Below are 24,776 nucleotides of genomic sequence, written 5' to 3'. Positions count from 1 at the left end.
GCATTTTGGTCAGATCACAGCAGCAGCATTAGCGAGGGAAAGGGAATCAGGAAAGGGAACCCTAAACCCCGGCCTCCTTTCGCTCCTCCCTTTGAGATTTCTCCGCGAAGCGAGCTGCGGCTGCCGCTACTCCCGCTGCGGCTGCTGCGTGCAGGTGAATTTCTCCGTCCCCTGAGCGCTGCTCCCCCCTTGCGTGTCCCAATTCAGCTCGAATAGTTCATCGTTGTGTTTGCGCAGATCGAAACCGACCGAATGAACTTTGTTGTCATTTATCAGGAGCAAGATTCGTGGTAGAACAAGCTGTTATTTTTCTTTTGGATTCGTGGAGCAAGATTCCTAGTGGAACTAGCTGATTTCAGGTGAACCCATCGCTTTTGCTTCTTTTTGTATGCCTGTTACAGAGTTTAGTGCGATTGTGATGGAAGCTTCATTTTTTTTGTTCATTGTTATCCTTCAGATTGAAGGGAAGGAGCTAATTTAGGGGGAGAATGTCGGCGAAGTGGAGGTCACTGCAGCATCGACACCGGTATACCTACACTTCAGTTGTATTCCCCAGGCACTACCTTGAAGCACTAGCTCTTGCGCCGGCCGAGGTCACGTCGTCCAATTTCTTTACCCAATTGAACAACTTGACCCCCCTGACCTCCACCTACTCGCAAATCGCCGTGGTCAAGGACCTTGCCTCTGCATATGTGCAGTTTCTTTCTACTCCTGGGACTCCTGATGATGCTGTGCTTGTCGCCACGAAGCTTTACCTGGAGATCCTCTTCCTTGAGAACTCCCTTCCTCTCCACCGGACGCTCATATCCGTGCTCGCCAAGTGCAAGAAATTCTCCCCTGTGATCAGCGGGTGCTTTGCGTCGCTCTGTGAGGAGTATGGCAGCTCCGGTAGCAAGGCAAAGAAAAGATTTTCGGTTTCTCGGGCGGCCTTGTCGCTGATTGGGTACCCAAAGTTGGGATTTTTGGATGAGGCGGTAGAGAGGTGTGCAGAGATCATGGCATTGGATGTTGTTGATGGGCTTGATGGAGTGACTAGAGACATTGGTGATGGGTCCCGGCCATCTCCAGTTGTGATGGAGCAATGCCAGGAGGCCATGTCTTGCATGTACTACCTGCTGCAGCGCTACCCGTCTAAGTTTACTGGCCTTGACAAGGCTTCTGATGTCTTCAGGAGTGCTGTTAGGACAATACTCTCTGTTCTCAAGTCATCTGCCTTTTCAAGGGATTGTCTGGTGGCCTCTGGAGTAAGCTTCTGTGCTGCAATTCAGATTTTCATGAGCGCCGAGGAGATTTGCCAGTTTATTTCCCAAGGTCTATTCGGTATCTGTGCAGATCATGAAGATAGAAAAGATCTACGTGGGCACAATGTGCTTTCTGATTTTGATTTGTGTGAAGAAATCATAGATCTTTCGGTTTTGAGTAGACTTTGTTTGCTAAGAGGGATTTTGACATCTATTCCAAGGACAATACTCAACATGCGCTTGCTTCATTCCAATGGATCTGTATGGACTGTATTGTATGATGGGATTTTACCTGAGCTTTGCAAGCATTGTGAGAATCCAATTGATAGCCACTTCAATTTCCATGCTCTTACAGTGACACAAATATGTTTGCAGCAGATAAAGACTTCTGTTTTAGCTGATTTCACTGACTTCTCTAGGGACTATAAGCCTTTTTCAAGAGATGTTATCAACTGTATATTGAAAATCATATGGAGGAACCTGGAAGATCCTTTGAGTCAGACAGTAAAACAGGTGCATTTAATCTTTGATCTCCTATTAGATATGGAAATATGTATTCCATCAGAAGGCCATGGACAAAACAACAAATTATTCCTGTGCAATATTGCAAATGATTTACTTCGCCTAGGTCCTCGATGTAAAGGGAGATATATCCCTTTAGCTTCTTTGACAAAGCGATTGGGTGCCAAATCTCTTCTAAGATTGGAACCAGCCCTCCTTTCAGAAACTGCTTATGCGTACATAGATGATGATGTTTGTTGCGCTGTGACAACATTTTTAAAATGCTTCATGGAGACTTTAAGAGATGAATGTTGGAATGATGATGGTGTTGAGCAAGGATACGATGCCTTCAGAGTTTTGTGCTTGCCTCCTTTGATGCGGGGACTTGTATCTGGAAATTCAAAACTACGTTCTAACTTAACCACTTATGCTCTACCCGCTCTAATTGAAGTTGATGCAGATAGCATATTTGCAATGCTTGGATTCATCTCCATTGGCCCAAGTGCAAAGGCAACCAAACTAGACGTTGTTTTGAAAAATGACCAGTGTATAGCTGCTCTTGTTTCACTGCTTAAGGTCTCTCGAAATCTCGCTCTTGTTGAAGGGGACATTGATTTGGATTCTGATAATTTATCACAGCCTCAGCAGGAGGATAATACGGGTGCTGCAGTTATATCTGTTAGAGGGATTAATGTTACAGTGCCTGTTAATTGGTTTGCTTTGGCACTGACACACAGTGATGAAAGTCTCCGTATAGATGCAGCTGAATCTCTCTTTCTAAATCCGAAGACATCAAGTCTTCCATCCTCCTTGGAACTAAGTTTGCTTAAAGAGGCAGTCCCATTGAATATGCGTTGTAGCTCGACAGCATTTCAAATGAAATGGACAAGTTTATTTAGAAAGTTTTTTGCTAGGGTGCGAACAGCACTTGACAGACATGTAAAGCAGGGGTCATGGGTTCCATCTTCAACCTCTAGTGTTAAAGGAGCTGATTCTGTTGATACTGCTAAGGCCGATGTTGTCCGGAGGGCCGAAGATCTCTTCCAATTCATGAAGTGGCTGAGCTCCTTTCTGTTTAATTCCTGTTACCCTTCTGGTCCTTACGAAAGGAAAACAATTGCAATGGAGCTTATTCTTACACTACTAGATGTATGGCCTCTTTGCTGCTCTGAAGGGAGGAACAATCTTTATCCTTATAATGACAGCATAACATTACCAGATTCAACAATTTCATTTGTAGGGTCTATAATTGATAGCTGGGACAGGCTAAGGGAAAGCTCTTTTCGCATTCTCTTGCAGTTTCCAACACCGCTACCTGGAATTTCCTTGAGTACATCCATAAATGATGTTATCAGATGGGCAAAAAAACTTGTGCTAAGCCCACGAGTCCGAGAAAGTGATGCTGGTGCATTAACCTTCCGTCTTATATTTAGGAAGTATGTTTTGGAGCTTGGATGCATTCTTGTGTTTTCTGAAGAAAGTGATTGCCTTGAATGTCACACAAAATCTATGGATGGCGATACAGAAGTTACTACTAGTCAAAACCCAGTTGCACAATATATTTCATCGCTCATTCGGTGGCTCTGTGCTGTTGTTGAAGAGGGTGAGAGGGATCTTTCTGAAGCATGTAAGAAAAGCTTTGTTCATGGAGTTCTTCTTACCCTGCGCTACACATTTGATGAGTTGGATTGGAACTCTGAGGTAGTACAATCATGTGTTTCTGAAATGAGATGCTTGGTAGAAAAGCTTCTTCAACTCATAATGCGTGTAACTTCGTTGGCACTGTGGGTGGTTTCTTCTGATGCATGGTATATGCCATATGATATGGATGACGTGATTGATGATGGTTCCTTCCTCTCAGATGTATATGAGGATCAACCTAATACTGCTTCAGAAATAGAAGAGAAGAACGCAAAACCAGGGAGTAATGGCAAACCAGCCGACCATGTTGTTATGGTTGGTTGCTGGCTTGCTATGAAGGAGGTAATGAATTGGTTCCTTACCACTTATTTACCTTTTTTATAAAAAAAAGTCTACTTTTCAGCAGATTCATTTTCTTACCTTTTTCCAGATTAGTTGAGCAACTTTGCAAATTCTACTAGCTATGATATACTATAACCGTAATGTGAGTACGTGATGAACAGTTACTTCCTAGCAGGTAGTTTTTCAGAAATTATGTTTCTGGCCACTGTAATGTTGCGTTTATTGTAAGCCTTCTCTTCCTGCTTTAGGTCATAATTTTGACTAATTCATAAATTGAGAAGGAGATCTTGTTTTTGAGGAGCTGCATATTTTATTTCAGTTTTGTATCATTGTTGCAATGCAATTTTCTTTATATTGTGTTTAAATGTCTTTTTCTATAATGAACCTTTCCGTTTCATATTTCAGGTCAGTCTACTTTTTGGAACTATCATCAGGAAAATTTCGTTGCCTGGCTGTTCTCATTCAAATTCATCTCAGAATGGTTTGTCTGACAACACTGAGACAAGCATGCCTACGGAAATTCTTGATGTGGAACAGTTAGAGACAATGGGTGACCATTTTTTACAAGTTCTTCTTAAAATGAAGCATAATGGTGCAATAGACAAGACAAGGGCTGGGCTTACTGCCCTTTGCAATCGTCTTCTTTGCTCAAATGATTCAAGGTATGTTCAATGCTCACTGAGGCAGGTTGCTGAACCTCTTTACCTAAAGAATGGGATTTCATGCGCATATAACCTGCAGTGCTACATTTCTTATTTACATTAGAAATGTTTATATCAATAACTCATCAACAAGTGAAATTCAGTTCCTGAGTTTGTGAGACATCACAAAAAACACATCAATTTTTTTGTCGGTTTCATCCTTGTGTTACAATCATATGTCAGATGAATAAATTGAGTCATATTCTGATGCATATATACCTTAACTCTGGACACCAGTAAATTTGTTACATTCTGATGGATGAAATTCAGATGCCTTCTAACAGTTTGAGTCATTAAAAATGCCTTATTGTGGTAATGGAATCATGGTCTCATAGACATTAGTACCTTACTGAGTTTTTTACTGTATCTAATTCTAGATTTTATTGTATTTGGAGTTGAAGGGCATGTTTGACACAGTTCCAGCTCCGAGATCCATACTGGATCTGGAGTTTGTATGATAAAATAAAGTGGTTTAAGCTTTTATTTTTAGTCCAAAATAAAAACCAGATTGCCAACTAAATACCCTCAATCCACCCATAGCTCTAGATCTACTGAGCTCCAAGAAATCTTGGATCTGGAGCTGTGACAAATGGGGCTGAAACATTTAGCTAAACCAGAATCTACAATCGTGTATCATGTGAATATAAACTTTTTTGGTAGCTTGTATCCTTCTTGCTGAGGATCTTTCTTTGTCATCATTTACAGGCTTTGCAAAATGACAGAATCATGGATGGTGCTACTTATGGATAGGACAATTGCTAAAGGGCAAACTGTGGATGATTTGCTAAGAAGGAGTGCAGGAATTCCTGCTGCTTTCATCGCCCTGTTCCTGGCAGAGCCGGAAGGAACACCAAAGAAACTACTTCCAAGGGCATTAGAATGGCTGATAGAATTTGCGAAGACATCTTTAGCTAATTTTCAGAATGACTGCAACCAGAAGTCTGGAATAACAAATGGTCGTGCAGAGCTATGTGAGTCACAATCAGGAACTACCGTAAGTGTACATTCTAATGGAAATTTATCTAAAAGCCGAGATGAGGGCGTTGTTCCCACAGTGCATGTGTTCAATGTGCTTAGAGCTGCCTTTAATGATGCAAATTTGGCGACTGACACTTCTGGTTTCAGTGCTGAGGCAACAATAGTTGCAATACATGCATTTTCATCTCCCTACTGGGAAGTGCGCAATGCAGCTTGCCTTGCATATACTGCACTGGTTCGTCGCATGGTTGGGTTTCTGAATGTGCACAAACGTGAATCAGCACGACGATCATTAACTGGCCTTGAATTCTTCCACAGGTAAGTTCATAACATTTATGTTTGCAATGTGATAATTGTGGTCATGTAATGTTATACTGTGTTACTTCTATTTGTGAAAGACAGGAATTTTATCCTTTGCAAGTATAAAGTTGGTACTTTTGCTGGTTCAGCACTTCAGTCTTTTCAACATGATATATGACTATGAATTTGGCATCATTACTGTTTTGAAGTCAGATGGTTATTGCTTCCATTATTTTTTATTATTGTGTTTATTTGTAGTGAAACATCTATATTCAAAGTGCTCAGACTAATTAGTACTTCAATAGGTGGATTCAACTACTTAATTGAAATGTATGCCTTGTTTTCTTATGTAGGTACCCAGCACTTCATCCTTTCCTTTCTAGTGAACTCAGAATCGCAACTGAACTGCTCGCTGATGGATTTTCCAGCAATTTGGAGTCACACATTGCGAAAGCCATACACCCTAGCCTGTGCCCTATTCTTATTCTTCTATCAAGGCTTAAGCCTTCACCCATAAGCTGTGGAACTGACGATTCTTTAGACCCTTTTTTGCTTTTGCCTTTCATCCAAAGGTGTGCTACCCAGAGTAACTACCGGGTTCGTGTCCTTGCATCAAGGGCATTAATTGGTTTGGTATCTAATGAGAGACTGCAGCACGTTGTTGGTGATATACTGGATAATTTGCCTCATGGAAATCATGAATTGGTAACTCACAGCGTTCAGTGTTCTGATCCTCCCTTGTCAGCTAATATGGGAAATGGAAATTTACTTCTGCTTTCGAAGTCGTTTTCATTCAATAAAATTCATGGCCTTTTGCTGCAGCTGTCTTCTCTTCTGGATAACAACTTTAGGTGTTTGACAGACAGTAGCAAGAAGGATCAGATTCTTGGCCAACTAATTGAGGTTCTCTCAAGATGTTCTTGGCTTGGCTGCACCAAATTATGCTCATGCCCTGTAGTAAGTACATCTTACTTGCGGGTATTGGATCTCATGCTTGATGTTGCAAGGACAGGGAAAAGCAGACATACCGAAGTCATCCAGACACTGCTGTTAGAGTTGAGCTCCCAGTGCTTGAACAATACAACATCAACCCGATATGCATTCCATGATCCAACCCAGATTGAACTTCAACAACAAGCAACTGAATCATTTTTCAGCTGCGTTGGTCTTTCTAAGAGACACGATGAAACTTCTGAGGAAGATGTTCAGTTCAAAATACTTGGTGAACCCACTTCAATCATGTCAGAGATGCCTAGCGAGGAGGTATCCCTCCCTGAACTACATAAGGAGATTATGTCATGTCTTGCTGATCCTACATATGATGTTAGAATTACAGCCCTGAAGAGGATTCTTCGGCTCACAAAATCAATCATACATGGTGATAATAGAAACATTTTGCACCAATGGGCAGGAGCCAATCTGCAACCTGTTTTAATGGAGCGGTTATTTGTGGAAGAACACCCGAAGTGCCTTTATTATAATCTAAAGATAATCTTTTCCTGGAACATGGAATGTCCATTCAACAATGGAGAAGATACCAGCACAATTTTGCCCTTCTGGGACAGATTAGTTCATTTGAACAGCACCCTGTCTCATGCAAAAACCAGAGAAATAATTCTATGTTGCATGGGTATGTGCATGAAGCAGTTTGCTAAATTACTTAGGAATGGTGTTATGATGGCTGGGCTCTCTGCATCCTTTGTCAGAATCAATGAAGGGAATAGATTTTCTGATGCCATGCTTAGAGCAAACTTCTTTGTCAGTCTTGTTAAGAACCGAAGTGCACCATCGGAAACTGTGAATTCTCGAAGGGCTGTTGCTGAGGCAATTGTTGCTTCGGGTCTTCTTGTAGAGGCAAGCTTTGTTGCTTCGTCTGTGTCCAACATGTACTTCCCTTCAGAATGTGATGAAGGCCATATCAAAGAGAAATGCATGGAAGCTAGTGCTTTTGAATTTATCAGTCTTTATACATGCAAGATACTTGACTTATGGTTCATATGCATTCAATTGCTGGAGGATGAGGATGCCCATCTAAGACAAGAACTTGCGAAGAATGTTCAGAAAATAATAGCAAAGGGTTCAGCTAATACCTTCTGTGATGATTCCACACCACTGCAAGTTGATAGAGTTATTGAATTGAGCTTTGAATATCTAACTTCTTTGTTTGGCCACTGGCTGAAATACATCGAGTACTTGTTAAGGATAGTCTTGGACACTGGTAACACTCTGAACTCCCATGGAGATTTAGTCCGTCAGATATTTGATAAAGAAATAGATAACCACCATGAGGAGAAGCTGTTGATATGTCAAATCTGCTGTTCTAATATTCAGAAGCTTTTGCAGTCCAAATGTCAGGTGGATACAGGAGGAAAAACTGAATTGTTCCTGCAGAACTGGAGGGAGGGCTTTTTGAACCAGCTCACATCACTGACCAGTGGCTATCTTGAGAAAGAGGGGGAAACTGATTGGATTGGCGGCATAGGTAACCATAAAGATGTGTTCGTATCAGTGTATGCAAATCTGCTAGGCTTATATGCTCTCACACAATCGGGTTCTCTGGAACAACTGGAGGACAATCATGCAATTTATTTGCAAGAATTTTTAGATCTTCAAGGGTTTATCACACCATTCCTCAATAACCCTTTGATATCTAACCTTTATTTTCTGGTAAAACTGTCGCATGAGAGGTTCAGATCCCCAAATGAGCCAGAGGACCAAGTGGATAGTTCACGTCCAAGTTTTGATCCGTATTTCCTTATCAGATAATTTTTGCCCATGTACAACTAATTCTTCTTCATTGTTGTTCATCTGTTGTAAGACTAAAGATTAATTGTTTTTATACAAATTTTACCACTCCACAGATGCTTTACTTATGCCCCCTGACGCAGTGAACTGTATTTCATTTTACACATCTGAGCTTTGCAGCCACTTAAAAAATGCCATTTGCTTCAGTTTTAGAAGCTTCTATTGGATGTGGAGATAGACGCCAATCTTAGGGCTGCACATTCTATGGTTCTCCCTCGGCATTGTTAATCGTGATAAACTTTCGATACTCACCGTGAAATTTCACGAGCCATAATCTTCTAAGAAGAGCAACCAAGAAACATGTTTTTCCCCTTTAATAAGTAAATATTGTTACAAGTATTGATAATGAACTTATGGCACAATTGTTGTGTTTCTCCTTCGCCAAATGGATGCACATTTAAGATACATCTGCAAGTGCACAGCTGGAAAGGCTGTTTCCCAGGGTACAATGACTTCATGAAATGGCAAGTAACAACTTGTACAAAGGAGAAATACTTTCTGCAGAGCCACACGAGCTCTGGAGTTGAACATGCGATGTCGCAGTAAACAATTTTCTATAATTTGGGTCTGCTGTTCTGAATTTGCCTGTTTGCACCATTTGGTTTGGTGATGGTGATTGTTGAATTGGGTCTATGAATGGTGGTTGTTCTCATTGGCTGTCCACTAAGAGAGGTCATCCTTGTTGGCTGAGATGACCTGTAACATGAGGTTAAAATTACAAGGCTTTTCAGTAGTGAAAGGGCATTTTCCTAAACCATTCATGTAGCACGATGGGATAGTGACGGGACAAACCTTGCAAGACAATTCTTTTGGATAGCAGCCTGCAATCTTGCTCGACTGTAAAACAGAATTAGATATAGTTTCATAAATAGTTATTTCATTTTACGATCATAATTCCAAAAGTAACAGTTACCTGTTAACCTCTATCCTAGCTTTTTTCAGTATAGGGCTCTTGTAGTTGGAATTGGATAGGTTGCTAGGCCCACCTCCTGTGAAGACTTGGATATTAGATAGGTGCTGGAAAGAATAAAGTTGCAAGCCAAAATTCAACAGAAACAGAGACAGGAAATTACGCCCGAAGAAACTTCTTTTGCTGCTTGGTGGCACCTTTGTACAAAGTTTAATTTGTTTGCTTTGTTTCTCTGCATAAAATGGGAGGAAAAAAAGATTAGTGCTAGAATTGTGTTGATAATGGGCTAAAAACCCTCAAAAGTCAAGATTACCATATGTGATGTGTAATCTCCAAATCAAGTTGGGTGGGTGGGTCAAGTTGTGTACTTGGTCTTACATGACACTTTGAAACGCATGCAGTCAAGATTTCTCCTATAAATGGGCCTTTTACAAGAATTTTCTGTTTGGTCCCAAGAACTGAAACAAAGAATCATGCAATTTGATTCAATTCATTTTCTAGTAGAATTATAATTTGATTCATGCTGGTTCGAATCCCACCTTTTGAGTTACGGTGACCTCTAGAATTAGAGGTTTTTTCTGTTTTGTTAGGAAAAAAAAAACAGTTGAGCACAACAAAATAGATAAAAAACTTCAAAGTACCCGCACCCAAATATCCAGAAGTTCATCTTTTTCCCAACAGATTGCCAATCCAGAGAAGCAAAGCCACGGTGACGAGAAAAGAGCCAAGTGGAAAGAAGCAGCAGTCAGGAGACCACAGCAAGGTCCCCTGGATGCAACAGGGGAGATCGAGTTGGTGGTGACCGCAGCAACAATGATGATGAGGACAAGGAAGGCCACCATGGCCGCCACCTGGAGCCAATGCTCACACATCAGCTCCCTAAGCTCCACCTTGCTCGCCACCGAAGCAGCCAAAAGATATCTAGGGGAGAAAACTTCTGGAGGCAGTGGTCTCAAGCAAAGGCAATGGGATTTGGGGGAAGGGGAGTGGAATCAATTGGCAGCAAGAGGAAGCTGGAGTAGGGCAGTGGGAGGCTCAAGTTGTCCCGAGCTCCACTCCCTGAAATTGAATTCCAGCTCCATGATTCCAGAGTCAATTCTTGAGAGCTAAACTGGTTGTGAAGGTATTAATGTTATCTCAGGCAGCTATATATGAAAACTTCACCAAACTAATTGACCAGAACTAAAGATGTCATGAAATGCCAAAATTAATATGCTCTTGTGCATATTGCAATTCTGTAAAAATAGTTGCAGTAGATAGGGCCAAAAACTTTGCCTGTAGTCAATTAGTTATTCCCATGGTCAGCAGTTAAGCCATTATTATTTTCTAGCACAATAGTCAGATCCATATCCAAGTAATCCAAAACACACAGCCTGGAGATGCACAAGGGGCGATGAAAGCATGTGCACAAAAACAATTTGTAAGATGCATTTGAGCTTGTTTAATACCCCATACCTACTGCAAATCCAGCTTGTTAAAGTTTGAGATTATGTTGTGCGGACCTTTGCAAAGACAAACAAGTCTTAAGCCTTGACTCCATGGTAAAGTCTACTTACCAGCTTTCTCAGCCTTAAACTTCTTTGTGAATTTCTCCACCATCATATCTTCAATTTCCTTTTGCTTCTCTGTTTTTGCCTACAAAATTACAGGTACAAATTACTACGGAATGAAGGTAATGTCGAAGATTCTCATTCTGAAGCAGGTGCCTAGCTCTGGAAGGATGGACGGGAACAAATTGTGAACAATTAAACACGTATCTAATGTAGCTTCTAAGCTCCATCCAAAATTTCTCTTTTTAGGAAAACTCTAGCCAAATGTACTGGTAGTTTGCTTTAAAAAATAGTACTGGAAACCTCATACTTCTTTCTCCTAACTCCCTCACTGGGCAATCACAGGTCCTGCAAGCCGACTGAAAGAACAAAAGAGCGAAGAAAGAATAGTATTTTACCCTGAAGAGGTCCTGCCATTTGTAATGCGCTCTGCTCTGCTTCATTTTTTTGATGACAAGGTTCAAATTGTCCTCGCCGAATTGCCGCTGATAGAACCGCTTCCACAGCGCATCGGTGACCGGGCTAAGATCCATCTGTTCCAAGCAGGCGACACACATATAAACAATGACAATCTAATCTCCAAGGAACAATTGACAGGGCTAGCAAGAAGAAGAGTAAACTCCAATCGAATTACTACCTTGGTGCGGTTCTCGATGCAGGTGAGCTGCTCCAGCGTGCAGTGCGGCAGGATGCGCTTGAGCAGCTGCATCTCCACGCCGTCGACGCTGCCCAGGTACTGGAGGTTGTCGATGACCGTCCGGACGCAGAGCTCCACCAGGCTAAGAGGCTTCCTTCCAAACTCCATCCTCTCCCTGCCAAAACAAGTGCTTGCTATAGCCGGGGAATTCTCAAATTCGATCGATCTTGCGCGCGCCGGAGGGGGAGAAGATGGACAAGAATATCCTAATCGAACCGAACTAGAGATACAGATGGATGGATTAGATTAGCAGTAATGCACCGTGTCGCGAAGCAATCCGCTACGAAGAAGAAAGATTTGGATTTGATTCCTTGCTCACGGCAGTCGAAAGATTAAGAGATCCTATGGAACAGAACTCATTGAGTCCTGGAGAAACTCAAAACGGAGAAATCTTGGGTTGCTTACCGAGGAAAGAGATCGATTCCGAGTCCGGATGGATGTGCCCCCCTCCGCTCCAATCCAGATACGAGCAGATTGGGGAGGACGGCGACGAGGAGCAGAAAGAAGCAGCAGTTCGTTGGTGCGGGGGGCACCGCGTCCGTCGTTCGGTTCGGTGCGCGTGGGGCGGGTATTGGGCCGACCCGGCCCGAACCATATTGGCCCGGCCCAGTATGCGGTAGTTTGTCGGCTACTTTTCTAGTGGGCTTCGTGGGTCCTAAGTAAAGTAGCCTGTTCTAGAGGTGGCCAAATGGGCAGCTAGGCCCGGTATGGTACGGGTCTATGGAGACACGATCTGTTTAGGCTTGTTAGATAAACGGGTCGTACCGTATCGATCCACGTGTCGCGACTCTAGCTTAGGCACGGTTCACTTAAGACCGAGTTGTACCGTACTGGCTCGCGGCACAGTAGATCCGATGACCTTTTTTGCACATCAGTCAGCGGAAAATTAAAAAAAATCATAAAAACTTGCTTTCACCCAGAATCGAACAGACGATATTCTATTTGGGAGTCAAACATATTATCATTGCACAATATATCCTATATAGTATTAGATCTAAACAAAATATATAAGATATTAAAAAAATAAAAATAGTTAAACGTACCATGTCATACTGATCCATCATGCCACGACTCCCACCCAGGCACGACCCAAACCGTCATACCGTGCCGGCCTAGCCCGTTAGCTGTCGTGCCGTGCCGTGACTAGACCGAGCCAAAATGACCATGCCTCATACCAGCCCATTTAATCCGGCCCATTGACCACCTTTAGCCCGTGCAACCTCAAAACGTTCGAGGAAATTGTGGGGCTCCTTAAAAAACGAAAAAAAAAAGACAGAAAATCATGGGCCATCTGTACTCTGCTTGCAATAAAACAAGATAAGATAAATATAAGGGCATGTACATGCAAGGTGTTTTGGCACAGGGACTTAAAAGAGAGAGAATGTTGGCATATCATTAAGCACGGTATAATTTTTTTTCTTTCTAATGCAAATAGGTGCTTACATAGATCCAACCGTCTTGTTACACAGCTTAAGCACCCGAAGCAGAATTAAGTACTCCTTTTTTCTTATAAGCACCCACCTTGTATGACGTGGCAAAAATAAATACCTCCATTGTACATGCTCTAACCCACTCGATAAAAAATGCAAGAACAATCTCCTCCAACAATAACACTTGACTGGAGATGGAGAAAACGAGGGGCTGTTTGGAACTAGGGTATCTGAATCTTGAAATGTTCTAGAGGCGATCCCTTGTCCAAACTCCTCTGATCCATGGCCGCGGCACCGGTACCTGATCACCTGATCTTGTTGACAAAGAGCTTGAGCTTCGTCGTCGAAAATACTTACACGGTGAGTGCTGAAACTCTTTGCGTAAAACCATAGGACATAGGACTAGGAGAGAACCAAGACTACTTAAAAAAATTCGGTGAAAAAAAAATATAGTTCCATTGTCGGGATTTGAAACCAGGTATCCTAACCGGACTAGACGACAATGGTGTTCACTGATATTAAGCTGACCCAAGTTCTTGTCGCTTCCAGGTTTCATGCCAAGAAATTGCAGGTCCTTGTGACTCGTATCTGCTGTAGAATTGATCCCATTGAGGTGATCCCTCAATTACAGAGCCTTCATATGGCTTAATAGCCAGCTGTGTTCATCATGGAAGAAAATTTGCTGAACTGCAATTGCCCATTTACCCACGGTAATAGTGTGTACTCTGCTTACAAAGAAGGCCACACAGATTCTAAAATTAGTTTGTAACGACGACGACTACACGTATATGCATCGCAATCTGTGTGATTTTCTCTTGAGATCTAAAGAAAAAGCATTGTAAGAATACTACTTCACCTATACTTAGTGCCTTCTTTTGGCACTCCAATTGTCTTTTCCCCAACTCTTGGATTAAGATCAAATAGCCCTCTTTTCTTCATTTCGTATATAAACCACCTTCTTATCTCGCAATCCTAATCCCCACCTCCAGTGACGGGGTCTAACATTTTCAAATTAGATAGCTAAAAAATTATTTGATAACCATAAATATTAAACAATTTGCATAGCATTAAGTAGATAGTAGTCAATACTCAATAGACGGTTACAAATTAGCATTCTTAGCAATCAAATTTGTTCAGTAAACTAATGACTACACCAATTAGGCAATTACCAAAGAAATTAAGATGTTATAATCATGTGAACCATGCTAATTATGTGAATATGCAATACTTTCAATTTGTGAACCATGCAAAATTCTGCAGTACTCTAATTTGCACACTCTGCACCTCTAACTACTGATCCCATGCCAAGAAAGAAATTTAATATGCTATTATTGTATTTTACTGTCTCTATAGAACAAGACCAAATCTTTCAAAGCTTCGATCAGAGCAGTACCTTAACATCTAAATTTCTGAGTCACATATGACTAATGGAGTTATTATGACTTATGACCTATCTTGCTTCAAGAGGAGATAGACGTGATTGCTTCATTTACCGCATAACAACTAATTTGACGAACCATTACAACAATGCACCTTGTCATGAGCAAAATAGAATGAGTGAACCATACATCTAACTATCTAACGATTGAACCATAGCAACAAACCAACAATTACCAAAGAAGCTAAGAAAGAAGATGATGTTCAGTTTCTCATTGGCGCCATCTCGGTTGAGCCCAAAGCGCCATGCCCCGCTAGTGCCACCAGTGCCACCTCGCCCCTCCGGTGTCGTAGAGGCCCTCGTGTTGCCATTGCCATGCTCGAATTCCATCTTGGCTCGGGCTCTCGCAACTTGGACTCAGGTCTTCGGAGATAGCGTTTGGGCCAAGTCACAAGTCATGATGCAGGAGACACATTCGACTGTGCGCTGGGTCGTCAGGCGTTGAGCTTGAAGCTTGGGCGGTTGAGAGTTGGGCTTGGCTACTAGAGAATATGACATATAGTTAGTTTTTTTTACAATTGTACATCTACGACCTTTAGAGAGCCCGTCTCTGTCCACCTCTTAAAGACAGTCGCTCTACTCCTCCTAAAAAGCTGTCTTGTTGGTGCATCCTGCCTGCTCTGAAGGGACACGGATCCTCTGCAGTAGCGGCAACTGCAGAGAGCTACAGTGGAGTGCATTAGGAGCACTCCACATCCGTTGATTTGGAGATGATGGACGAGATCAACTGCTACAGTACCGGGGGTGCTACAGTATGTGTCCTCGACACAGTATAATCCAATACTGTATCTACAGTATCATCACTAAACAGTAATTAATTAATGCAGAGGGCTGTAGCAGCAGACTCGTATTACTGTGCAAACAGTAATTCTCTGCATTAATCGTCATTAATGCAGAGGATCCGTGTCCGCTCTGAAGAGCTTATGTGCAGTTACATCTACAGCAGATGGGGAATCGGCTCATTTGACTTAAGGAAGCAAAGTCATGGGTGAACAGTGACTGTGATTTTGCTCCGCTTTCCACCGTTGGATTGGAAATGGAACACCCAGATTTAGTGTTGCAGTGCTGATACAGTACTAGTGTACAGTAAATCCAGCACATTATTTTCACGACCGACACTCGTACTACAATACTGCTCATCCTCTCACAGAATATTGTTTATTCCAATATTCATCCGTGACTTTCCTTCCTCAAGTCAGAGGAGCCGGTTCCAGAGGATGAGTGCACTCCCACCTTTTCGGCATCATCTTATATACTCTTTCTTTACCACCCACAACTTCTACTTGGTACCCACCTCCTCCCTTTCACCAGCTACCACATACATTGTTCCTATGATCCCACAAAGTGGCACCATGGTCGATCGTCGTTGCCCCTTTCTTTTATATTTTGATATATAATCTAAATTCAGTTCAAATTAAGATGACATCGCTTCAATTAGTGGATTTGTTTTCATATTCAACTCACCTCAACTCTTGTAAGCCGCTATCAGCCCCGCTGGCTAGGGCTGCATTTTAATGTCCATCAGAGAACAGGCTAAGAACAAGTAATTGAGCCAAGCAAGCCAATATGAGAGTGTCAGACCTCGAATGGGCTGCCCGTGTAAGGCATTAGATAGGGTGGCTGCGGCCGGAGCTTGTTGTTATACAACAGTAACCATGTAAGAGGGAGCAGGAAGGCATCAATGTGCATCCACGTAAGTTTGCTTTGGACATGCCGGTGAGATGGAACTCTACTTTCTTAATGCTTAAAAATATTATACCATATAAGAGCACATTTGGTGTGTTTATTCATACATATTACCATCAGCATGGGGTCAAACTTTACTCACGGAAGCGCATTGGTATGTTGCTAAAAGGATACTGGAGTTTCTTGAATTTTTTTATGATTCAACTGTGAGTTTATCAGGAGTTTATTATCCAACATCTTGTTTAGTAGTGCATAATATTATTGAAATTGCTACTCATTTAAATAACTATGAAAATGACAATCTTCTAAGAGATTGTGTGGTTCATATGAAATCTAAATTCTTAAAGTATTGGAAAGAAATTCCTTTGTTGTATGCCTTTGCCTTTATTTTAGATCCTAGAGCTAAAATTGCAGCTTTTTGTAGAGTTCTCGCAATTCTAGGTGATGCTCTTGGTCACAATTATTCTAATTATTATACTAAGGTTCGTTCTAAGTTATTCGAAGTTTATAGTAAATATGAAACAAAGTATGGCGGAGTTCGCCTGCAACGACCTCCACTAGCACCCACAACAAGTAAGAAGACGACAACGTGGGGGAAAATATTTGGTGCAGGTTCTTCATCAAGAAGTTCAGACTCTTCGTCACGATCGTCTACAAGCACCGGAATTCCAACATCTGGAGGGGAGCTAACTACCTTCATCGACAGTGACGTTATCAGCCACGAACAAGAAAACTTCATCATACTGCAATGGTGGCATGAGCACAAGACGAATTATCCAGTGCTTTCACTGTTAGCGCGAGATTTGTTAACGGTTCCTGTATCTACAGTTTCTTCTGAGGCTGCCTTCAGTCTTACAGGAAGGATAATCGAAGAGAGAAGAACAAATCTGTCAAGTGAGATGGTTGAAATACTCACCATAGTAAAGGATTGGAAACAAACTGAAGCATGAATGCAACACACTACAGAAAATACTGAGCTTGAAGAATCATTCCAAAATTTGTATCTAGATGCTGATGAGAACGCGTAATTTCAAATTTTCTAAGCTAGGTTGTACTCTTTTTTCCTTTGCTAGAAAGGTTTTTAATGAGACAACCTATCAATAAAGCTTATTTTTAGAATTAATCATGTGCCCCTATTATTTCTAAGTTTTTTTTATTCATATTTTTTGTTTTTTTTTAAATAACCCCCACGGCTCCACCCCCACCCACCCCTCCTCTCATCGTGGCCTATAAATACCATCTACTCCATCTCAAACTCCATGTGATCTCATCGGCCACCCATCTCTCTTTTCCTAGTTGCTAGCCAAGTAGCCAGTAGCCACTTCACATCAAGAAACCAATTCCATATTTCAATTCATGGATCAAGACGCCGAGAACTCGCGTGCATGGTCATAGGTGTGGCAACATTTTGAAAAGGTCTTTAAAGAAATTAACAGGGAACAGGTAAGATTTGCTAAATGTAATATATGCAGCAAAGAATTAGGTGCCAGATCTCCAAATGGAACGGGACACTTGAGGAAGCATATTAAATATTGCAAACAAAATTCTGGGGTTTCTAATGAAACCATGTAATTTTCGGAGCATAATCATAGGTTGTACTCTTTTTTTCCTTCTAGTAGAAAGGTTTTTAACGAGGCAACCAATCAATAAAGCTCTTATGTATTTATTTTCTATATTTTTTTTTTGGATTTTTTAGCTATTATTTTTTATTTTTCCTATTTTTCGGAGTGCTGATAGGCCGAACGTGCCTCCACCGTGCCGACCGGGCCCGTCGTGCCTTTCCGTGCCGACCTGGCCCGTTGTGCCTCCACTGTGCCGGTCGGGCCCGTCGTGCCTCCACCGTGCCGACTGGGCCCGTCGTGCCGAACGGGCCCGTCGTGCCGACCGGGCCCATCGTGCCGACCGTGCCGTGGGCCGGCCCGGCACAGCACGGTAAAAGCTGGGCCGTACCGTGGGCCGACGACTCGGCACGCGGGCCAACACGGCACGGCCCGTAATAGTAAATGGGCCAATCGGGCCGTGCCGATTTCGGGCCGTGCCGAGTTGGGCCCGTGCCAGGTCGGCCCGATTGGCCCATTTGGTCATCTTTAATCCATACCGTCATTTTCCAATCCAACAGCTAACACATGCAACTGAGAGAAAAAGAGGGACACGTGGTATATACAAGAGGAGGTCTTTCTATTAGACCTGATTCTGTAAAATTTCCTTTCCTCGATCGAAGCACTATTCCTATGCTACTTCCTTGGAAAAGAGAATTTTTCTATGGTTGGTGAATTTGGAGGAAGAGTTTAGTGAGGCAGCCGCACGCATTGTTAGATTCTATATTCTACTGTATATAACTTTATTTAATTAAAATATATGGTTTTGTGAAAATATCTTATTCTAAAATATGTAATTCTTACCGAAGTTGATCAAGTGAATTCCCCCAGCGATTTTTTAGAATAATATTAATCAATTAGAAAATTGCAAAATATTATATATACATTTTTAAAAAATTGCAAAACTAGTATCCTGTTGCAATTGGTTTGCCAACGGGTGGGTCAGCCTGTCGGCCATAATAGCACCTGTTGGCAATTGATTTGCCAATAGTGTACTATTTTGCAATTTTATAAATATGCATAATATTTTTGCATTTTTTCAATAAATTAATATTATTCTTATAAAAATCTCTCCCAGCAGAAGTTGCCTTGACTTGGTTTTGACGAAGAATTCTCATAGCAGAAGTTGAGCAAGCGAAGACTGAAGGCAAAATATTGAGTATTCATCAATCTCTCCATGTGTTAAGTGTGTAGCTACATGTTCGTGCCTACTGTCAATTATCAAATACTTCACGTGTTTGTGGTCGTGATCATGCTCTTTGACGGACGAGGCTGCTAGGAGAATGTTGATACCATCCTTTCCATGACCATGAGCCGGAAACACTTAGTCCTGACTGACGAGGCTTTGGCACTTTAATATTGTCATTTTGCATTGCATTTGTGCATCTTGGAGACCAAATTACTCAAGAACTGAAGACACGATTATCATCGCAGCTCAATCGAAAGTTTACCGTACAAATGTCAGTCTATGGATGTGTAAATAACCGGGTTGTCTTACGATGCTCCGGGAACTAGTAGGTGTCACTGATATTTGTCAGATGTATCGATCAAGGCGCATGTTGATGTAAAATCCCAGGAACCTATACTTTGTAAATTCTGTAAATATCAATACAATGAAAAGTTCCCTAGCTACTTTGTTTTTTTTTGTATGTGATTTATTTCTGCATATGTTTGTATACTGGTACACCTATGCTTTTAGTAACAATAAGCCATGAGAACACTCCTTTAGCCATGGTATGTTCCCATGCCAGTGATCCCACCTTCCGTTCCCATGTGTTTCACGAAGAGAAATACTCATAAGGAGCTGTGGCCTATGGGCACCATTATTTTCTGTCCCTCTCGTTATGATGTAAACTATGGTAACATACCTCTTGACTTCTATGCAAGAAAAAAATGAATATTATCCTCACTAGGAGGGTTTGGGATCCTAGATCCCAACAGTAACTAGTTGCTAAAGCTGTCTAAATGAGCTGATATGAGACCCACTACTGTAGGCACGGTCCAGACATGACATAGCTCGCCGTGTTGCACCGTCCAGCTGTCGCCCATCCCACCGCCCCGCCCAACCGTCACCGCACCTGGGCCGAAGGCTCGGTGTAGCATCTAGCCCCCTAATTAAGTGGTAAGTGTTTCGGTGACTAATGACAATTGTATCATTGTGACTAATACGTATGTTTTGAAGGGAATTAAAATTCTTTAGTTCACAATGTATGAATGGGTTTTCTTGGTCCCTCATGAAATTTTATTGGTCGATCAAAGGATATTTACGTCAAGATTAAGGGTTTTCTTGTTCTAAGTGTCACAAGGTGATGAAGGACACTTAGAGTAGACATAGGTTTCGTTTTTGTCTTTTGATCATACTATAAAAGGGGGCTAAGTGTTGTAGTTTGACCTAGTTGAGTTTAAATATAGTTGGATGCACACTTGTGAAAATCTAGCATTAGGTAGCTCAAAGAAACCCATGGGTGAGAAGTTGAGAAGTTAGAACTCAAAGTCGGTTGAATTGGATGAGTTCTAGAAAGTTTGTTCTCACTAGATTGTCCGGTGTGAGAAGAATTATGCTCATCGGACTATTTTTCTTCTCTGTGAAAATTTCAAATGATCTCACTGGAATGTCCGGTGATTGAAGGAATTTTACACCGGAGCATTTAACAGAAGAGTCATTTTTCAGAGAAATTTGAAGTTATATGCACCAGATTATCCGGTGATCTGAAGTACGCATGCACCGGACTATTTAATAGAAAGATTATTTTTCTGGAGAAAATCAGAGTTGAACTGAGCGGATTATTCGGTGATTTAAAGGAGTTATCACCGGACTATTTAATAGAACCTTGGTATTTTCGGAGGAAATGAATTATAACTCACCGAACTATCTGGTGATGCTATGTGGAAGAACACCGGAGTATTTTGCAACGGCTACTGACAACTGTCAAATCAACGTGTGGAAAAAGTAAACTCTCCGGATTGTCCGGTGTTAATAGAGGCGTATGCATCGGACCATCTGGTGTTCCAAAAAAAGTGAGTGGTTGGGTAACAGCTAGATTTGAACCTCTAGCCTCTATATAACCCCTTAGTTTTATTCATCTCTCTTGCAACCCAGAAGCATTCATACACAGTGTGTATCATCTAGAGGCAAGGGAGAGCACTTGATGTGATTTTCAAGTTCTTAATTGAAGATTAAAGACTTCATTAGTGCTTCAGGAGTAGTGAGTGTGCATCTAGCTGTTGTTTAGGCTTGATAGAGATTAAGTGAACTAGTTAGCTTATTACTTTTGGTGGTTAGCAACACTTAGCCGGTCATGGAGATTGGAGATGTTCTCAGTGAGCTCTTGGAGGTCTCGTGAGAGCTCCGGAAAGCTTGTGTATTTGGTTTGATGCCCGCAAATTCGGAGATGGAAAAATGACAATCACTAATGAATACTTGGTGACTCAAGGGAGAGAGACATTCTTGTATGGATGCTCCAACGAGGATTAGTGAAGAGTGCCAACTTTTCGATACTTCGGGAAAAACTCGGTGTCCCTTTTCCCTACTCTTATTACATTTCGTATTTTGCTTCTAGCATTTCCTTCATGCAAGTTTTAATTCCACACTTTAATTATGTTCTATATGCTGGCATGTTTGTATTTATCATTCTAACTTGCTAGGTCGTCTAGTTGCTTTTATTTATTCTAGACTAAGATTGCTCTTTATTCTAGAATTCGATAGTTAGTTTAATTTTTTATTAGTGCACTATTCACCTCTCCTGTAGAACCATTAGATCCTTTCACTCGGCACATGGCCCCGTCTGGCCTAGCCTAGCCCGCCTGGCTAACAGGCCTAACCGAGCCGGGCCACCTATTTGGCCAGGTCTACCCGTTGGGAGTAAAATGTTCTAGTTGTACCAGAGAAAACATAAGTCTAATTAAGCTGGCCATTTTGCGTTTGTTGTGTTGTGCTAAACTACATAATCTTGTTTGTCAATTTAGTATGTATAATGTTGAGCCCTAACGCTTCTCTAACATGCACGCTCAGAATACTGCTTGGTGTGCTAACTGCTAAGTTCAATTTTTAAAAGCCATCTCTGTACACGAGAGAAGACTTTTACTTGATGCAAAACAACTTGCTCAAAAAAAATGAAGTGAAGCAATTGGCCTGTAATATATAAAAACAACCAGATCCAAGAAAAAAGAATAGTTAAATCTTGTAACAATTGCATAGCACAAAAGTGAAATAGTAGATAACATTTGGTTGAATTACTACTACCAAGGAAAGAGACTAAAAATGAGATCATTTGATAATGTCAGATCTATTTGGTACTAACTACCAATTACTTGAGTCCCTCAGTAAAAAAAAATCCAAAACTATTTTTATTCATTTTTTTAAACACGGATGATGTTGATTGGCTAATTAGTCAACGGCATGGGTGATAAACAGTGCAAATTTGAAAATTTCATAATGCAGCTGACCAAGTCAAAGGGACGTCGAGTAGCTTTGAGCGGTAGGTAACCTCTCTCCCTGAGCTCCCGGAGCCTCATGTGGCCCATGAGCGACGCCGCGCTGCCGCCCCAAAGCATCATGGTCGGGACGCCCAGCTCCCGCGCCACCTCCAGCGCGAAGCTCATCAGCGCCGTCGGCACCACGCACGTCACGGGCGGGACGCCGGGCGTGGCACCGAGCCGAACGATGAGCTCCCTCAGCGGCGCCGCGCACCGGTGGGTGACGGCCTTGGACAGGCCTAGGTCGTAGTCTTGCGCATCCCGGTCGGCGTCGAGCAGCCCGTCCGGGATGGCCTCGACCCGGAACCCCTTGCCGCCCTGCACGGCGCCCTGCGCGGCGGCGTTCTGCGCGCGGCGGAGGTTGTGCTCGGTGATAACGAAGGTGACGAAGACGCCGTGGCGGTGCAGCAGCTGGGCCAGCTGCAGCGCCGGGTTGATGTTGCCGGAACCCGGGTATGGCACCACCACGGCGTGGGGCTGCGGCCTCGCCATTCTTGGTGTTGATCTTGCCGTGGATTGATTTGGTCAATTGGCTTCAGTGCTTAGCTAATTACATTATATTGCCGTGGATGGAGTTAATAAACGCGGCAAGTCAGGGAGGAGACGACCTGTCCCAACTCCCAAGTCCAGACGCATCCAGGATAATGTGCACACCTGAGCGTTTGCGTAATCGAGAGATGCCCTGCCCTGCCCTGGGTACTGGATTGAGTTCAACGCTATAGTTTTTGACCATGTTAGGTAGATCTACGTTGCGTATATTATCACCAGGGAGCAGGGTTTCAAATCCCGGCGTTAACCAGTTGCCAACAGAAATATTCTAAATTTCTAAAGCATTATGTGCAGCACTGTTAATTTTGTGTCTTTTGTTTAGGGACACTCCACCGATGGAGTTGTCAATCAATATTGTTTAAGTCTGTTGAAGTCTAGAGTTCGTCCAGCATGGATGTTTTCAGGACCCTCAACCCAACAAAAGACAGCGACAAAGGTAAGCTTGTCGTATTCTTATTATCTCTAACTATATACTCATAAGAGCTAAGTGTATTTATCTTCTTGCAGAGCTATTGCCGGTGATTGTGAAAAAGAGAGTCAAGTTTTTCCTCAACAAGGCTCTAGCAGAAAATTAGGAAGATGTCCTGAAAACCCTATGTGACCTTCCTCCCAAAGTAAGGACGATGGAAATTAAGGTAATTTTTTTTTTCAATTTTCCATATCTTCCCCCATTATCCTCCAAATCATATACGAGGCTCATCTCAGCAACCATCGCCGTCCCCAACTCCCGCTCCCACTCTGCTCACGTCGTGCCGCAACTGCCGCCGAAAAAGCCGCCGCACGATCTCCAGCCCGCGCCTTCTCCTCCCGTCTATATAATCCAAATCAAACCCCCGGTCGGGCCTCCTCTCACCACACCGCGCCCAAAACCCCAAATCTCATCGAGTTTCCTCCCCCAGAGCGCCTTCACATCGCCGCCGAACCATCCCCGATGGTCACTGCCGTCGCCGAGCCGTTGGAGACTGCGCCGACGCGAACTTGCCCCTCAAACGGGTTCGCCGTCGTCTCCTCTCCGCGTTCCGCCGCTCGCCGTCGAAGGCCGGCCACAGAGCTCAACTTCGGCGACTCTCCGGCCGAGCGCTGCTGCACTGATCCCCGCGCCGCCGGTCGCATCGACCAGAGGAGGAAGACTCAAGGAGAGCCGTCCGATCTTGCAGCAACGACCACGATTAGATTGCAAAATATCCCTTCGCTAGCCAATTAGATCACGCCACGTGTCCTCTTTAACCCAGTCAGCTTATGAGAGCCACGTCAGCGCCACATGTCGCCCGCGTGTTAGCCACGTCAGCCGAGCCGAGCCGGTCAGCGTCCACGTCAGCGTGATGATGTCATGCTGACGTCATAAATAGGGTTTTCTAATTAAAAATAAATCTGTTAATCCTTTTAAATATGTACTTTTGCAATTAGATTCCTAGACTTTTATGATTTCACAAAATAACCTCTGACAAACCTGTTATTTTACTTTTAGCCCCTTAAACTTTTAGTTAATTGCAAATAGGTCCCTAGACTTTTACAAATCAGCCCCTAGAATTCTGTTTTACAAATTAGCCCTTGTTTTTTTTTCAGAAAAGCCCTTGTAGCTTAAAACCCTCATAACTTTTTCATACGAGCTCTGTTTTAGGCGATTCTCGAGCTCCCGCGATCGTAGTAGCGAGTACTTTCCGTTAGTAGGATTTTTATAGCGTCTTGCTTCTGTTTGGTGCATTGTTCTTAGTGTTTCCTTTGTGCTGTTTGTCGAAAGTTCCTACGATTAGTCGATGACGTTCTGGAACAGTTCGAGTGATTTCAAGATCAAGATTTCGACAACCGGGCGTACATGTGGAATACACATGGTTATTCTTTTGAAAAACCGGGCGTGACATCATAATTCATTGTTAGTCCTTGCAGGTTCTTCCTCAGATTGAATTGACTTTGGGAGTAGACTCACCAAGGC

At 42.5% G+C, this 24,776-nt stretch overlaps 3 protein-coding genes across 7 annotated transcripts; 1 reads left to right on the top strand and 2 right to left on the bottom strand.

Moving 5' to 3' along the window:
- The first annotated feature begins 9 nt into the window (after positions 1-9).
- Positions 10-8,562, top strand: LOC133895448 (uncharacterized). 2 transcript variants are annotated; one of them, XM_062335764.1, is made up of 6 exons: positions 10-154; positions 277-359; positions 458-3,725; positions 4,131-4,387; positions 5,132-5,722; positions 6,058-8,562. In XM_062335764.1, exons 3-6 carry the CDS (start codon positions 489-491, stop codon positions 8,468-8,470), a joined length of 6,498 nt encoding a protein of 2,165 aa, XP_062191748.1. In that variant the 5' UTR covers positions 10-154; positions 277-359; positions 458-488; the 3' UTR covers positions 8,471-8,562. The 2 variants fall into 2 exon arrangements, with proteins under 2 accessions (XP_062191748.1, XP_062191747.1); XM_062335763.1 differs by having other exon boundaries at positions 17-154; positions 238-359.
- A 236-nt stretch (positions 8,563-8,798) lies between these two features.
- On the bottom strand, positions 8,799-12,266 carry LOC133895450 (uncharacterized). Of its 4 annotated transcripts, XR_009905605.1 has the most exons (10): positions 12,072-12,266; positions 11,928-11,946; positions 11,607-11,781; positions 11,368-11,502; positions 10,976-11,054; positions 9,798-9,877; positions 9,583-9,651; positions 9,423-9,498; positions 9,302-9,346; positions 9,109-9,205 (listed from the first exon to the last, which is right to left on the bottom strand). XR_009905605.1 is itself a non-coding variant. In XM_062335765.1 (9 exons), exons 1-9 carry the CDS (start codon positions 12,259-12,261, stop codon positions 9,064-9,066), a joined length of 930 nt encoding a protein of 309 aa, XP_062191749.1. In that variant the 5' UTR covers positions 12,262-12,266; the 3' UTR covers positions 8,799-9,063. The 4 variants fall into 4 exon arrangements, 3 of the variants coding, with proteins under 3 accessions (XP_062191749.1, XP_062191750.1, XP_062191751.1); XM_062335765.1 differs by lacking the exon at positions 9,798-9,877 and having other exon boundaries at positions 8,799-9,205; XM_062335766.1 differs by lacking the exons at positions 9,798-9,877; positions 11,928-11,946 and having other exon boundaries at positions 8,799-9,205; positions 12,072-12,204.
- A 9,645-nt stretch (positions 12,267-21,911) lies between these two features.
- Positions 21,912-22,946, bottom strand: LOC133896194 (linamarin synthase 2-like). The gene has a single exon (XM_062336744.1). It carries the CDS (start codon positions 22,784-22,786, stop codon positions 22,202-22,204), a length of 585 nt encoding a protein of 194 aa, XP_062192728.1. The 5' UTR covers positions 22,787-22,946; the 3' UTR covers positions 21,912-22,201.
- Positions 22,947-24,776: the final 1,830 nt, after the last annotated feature.

The sequence above is a fragment of the Phragmites australis genome, chromosome 16 (genome assembly GCF_958298935.1).
Source record: "Phragmites australis chromosome 16, lpPhrAust1.1, whole genome shotgun sequence".
Taxonomy (NCBI): Eukaryota; Viridiplantae; Streptophyta; class Magnoliopsida; order Poales; family Poaceae; genus Phragmites; species Phragmites australis.
The sequence above is the reverse complement of the archived record's forward strand: the minus strand, read 5'-3'. Positions and strand labels throughout refer to the sequence as shown.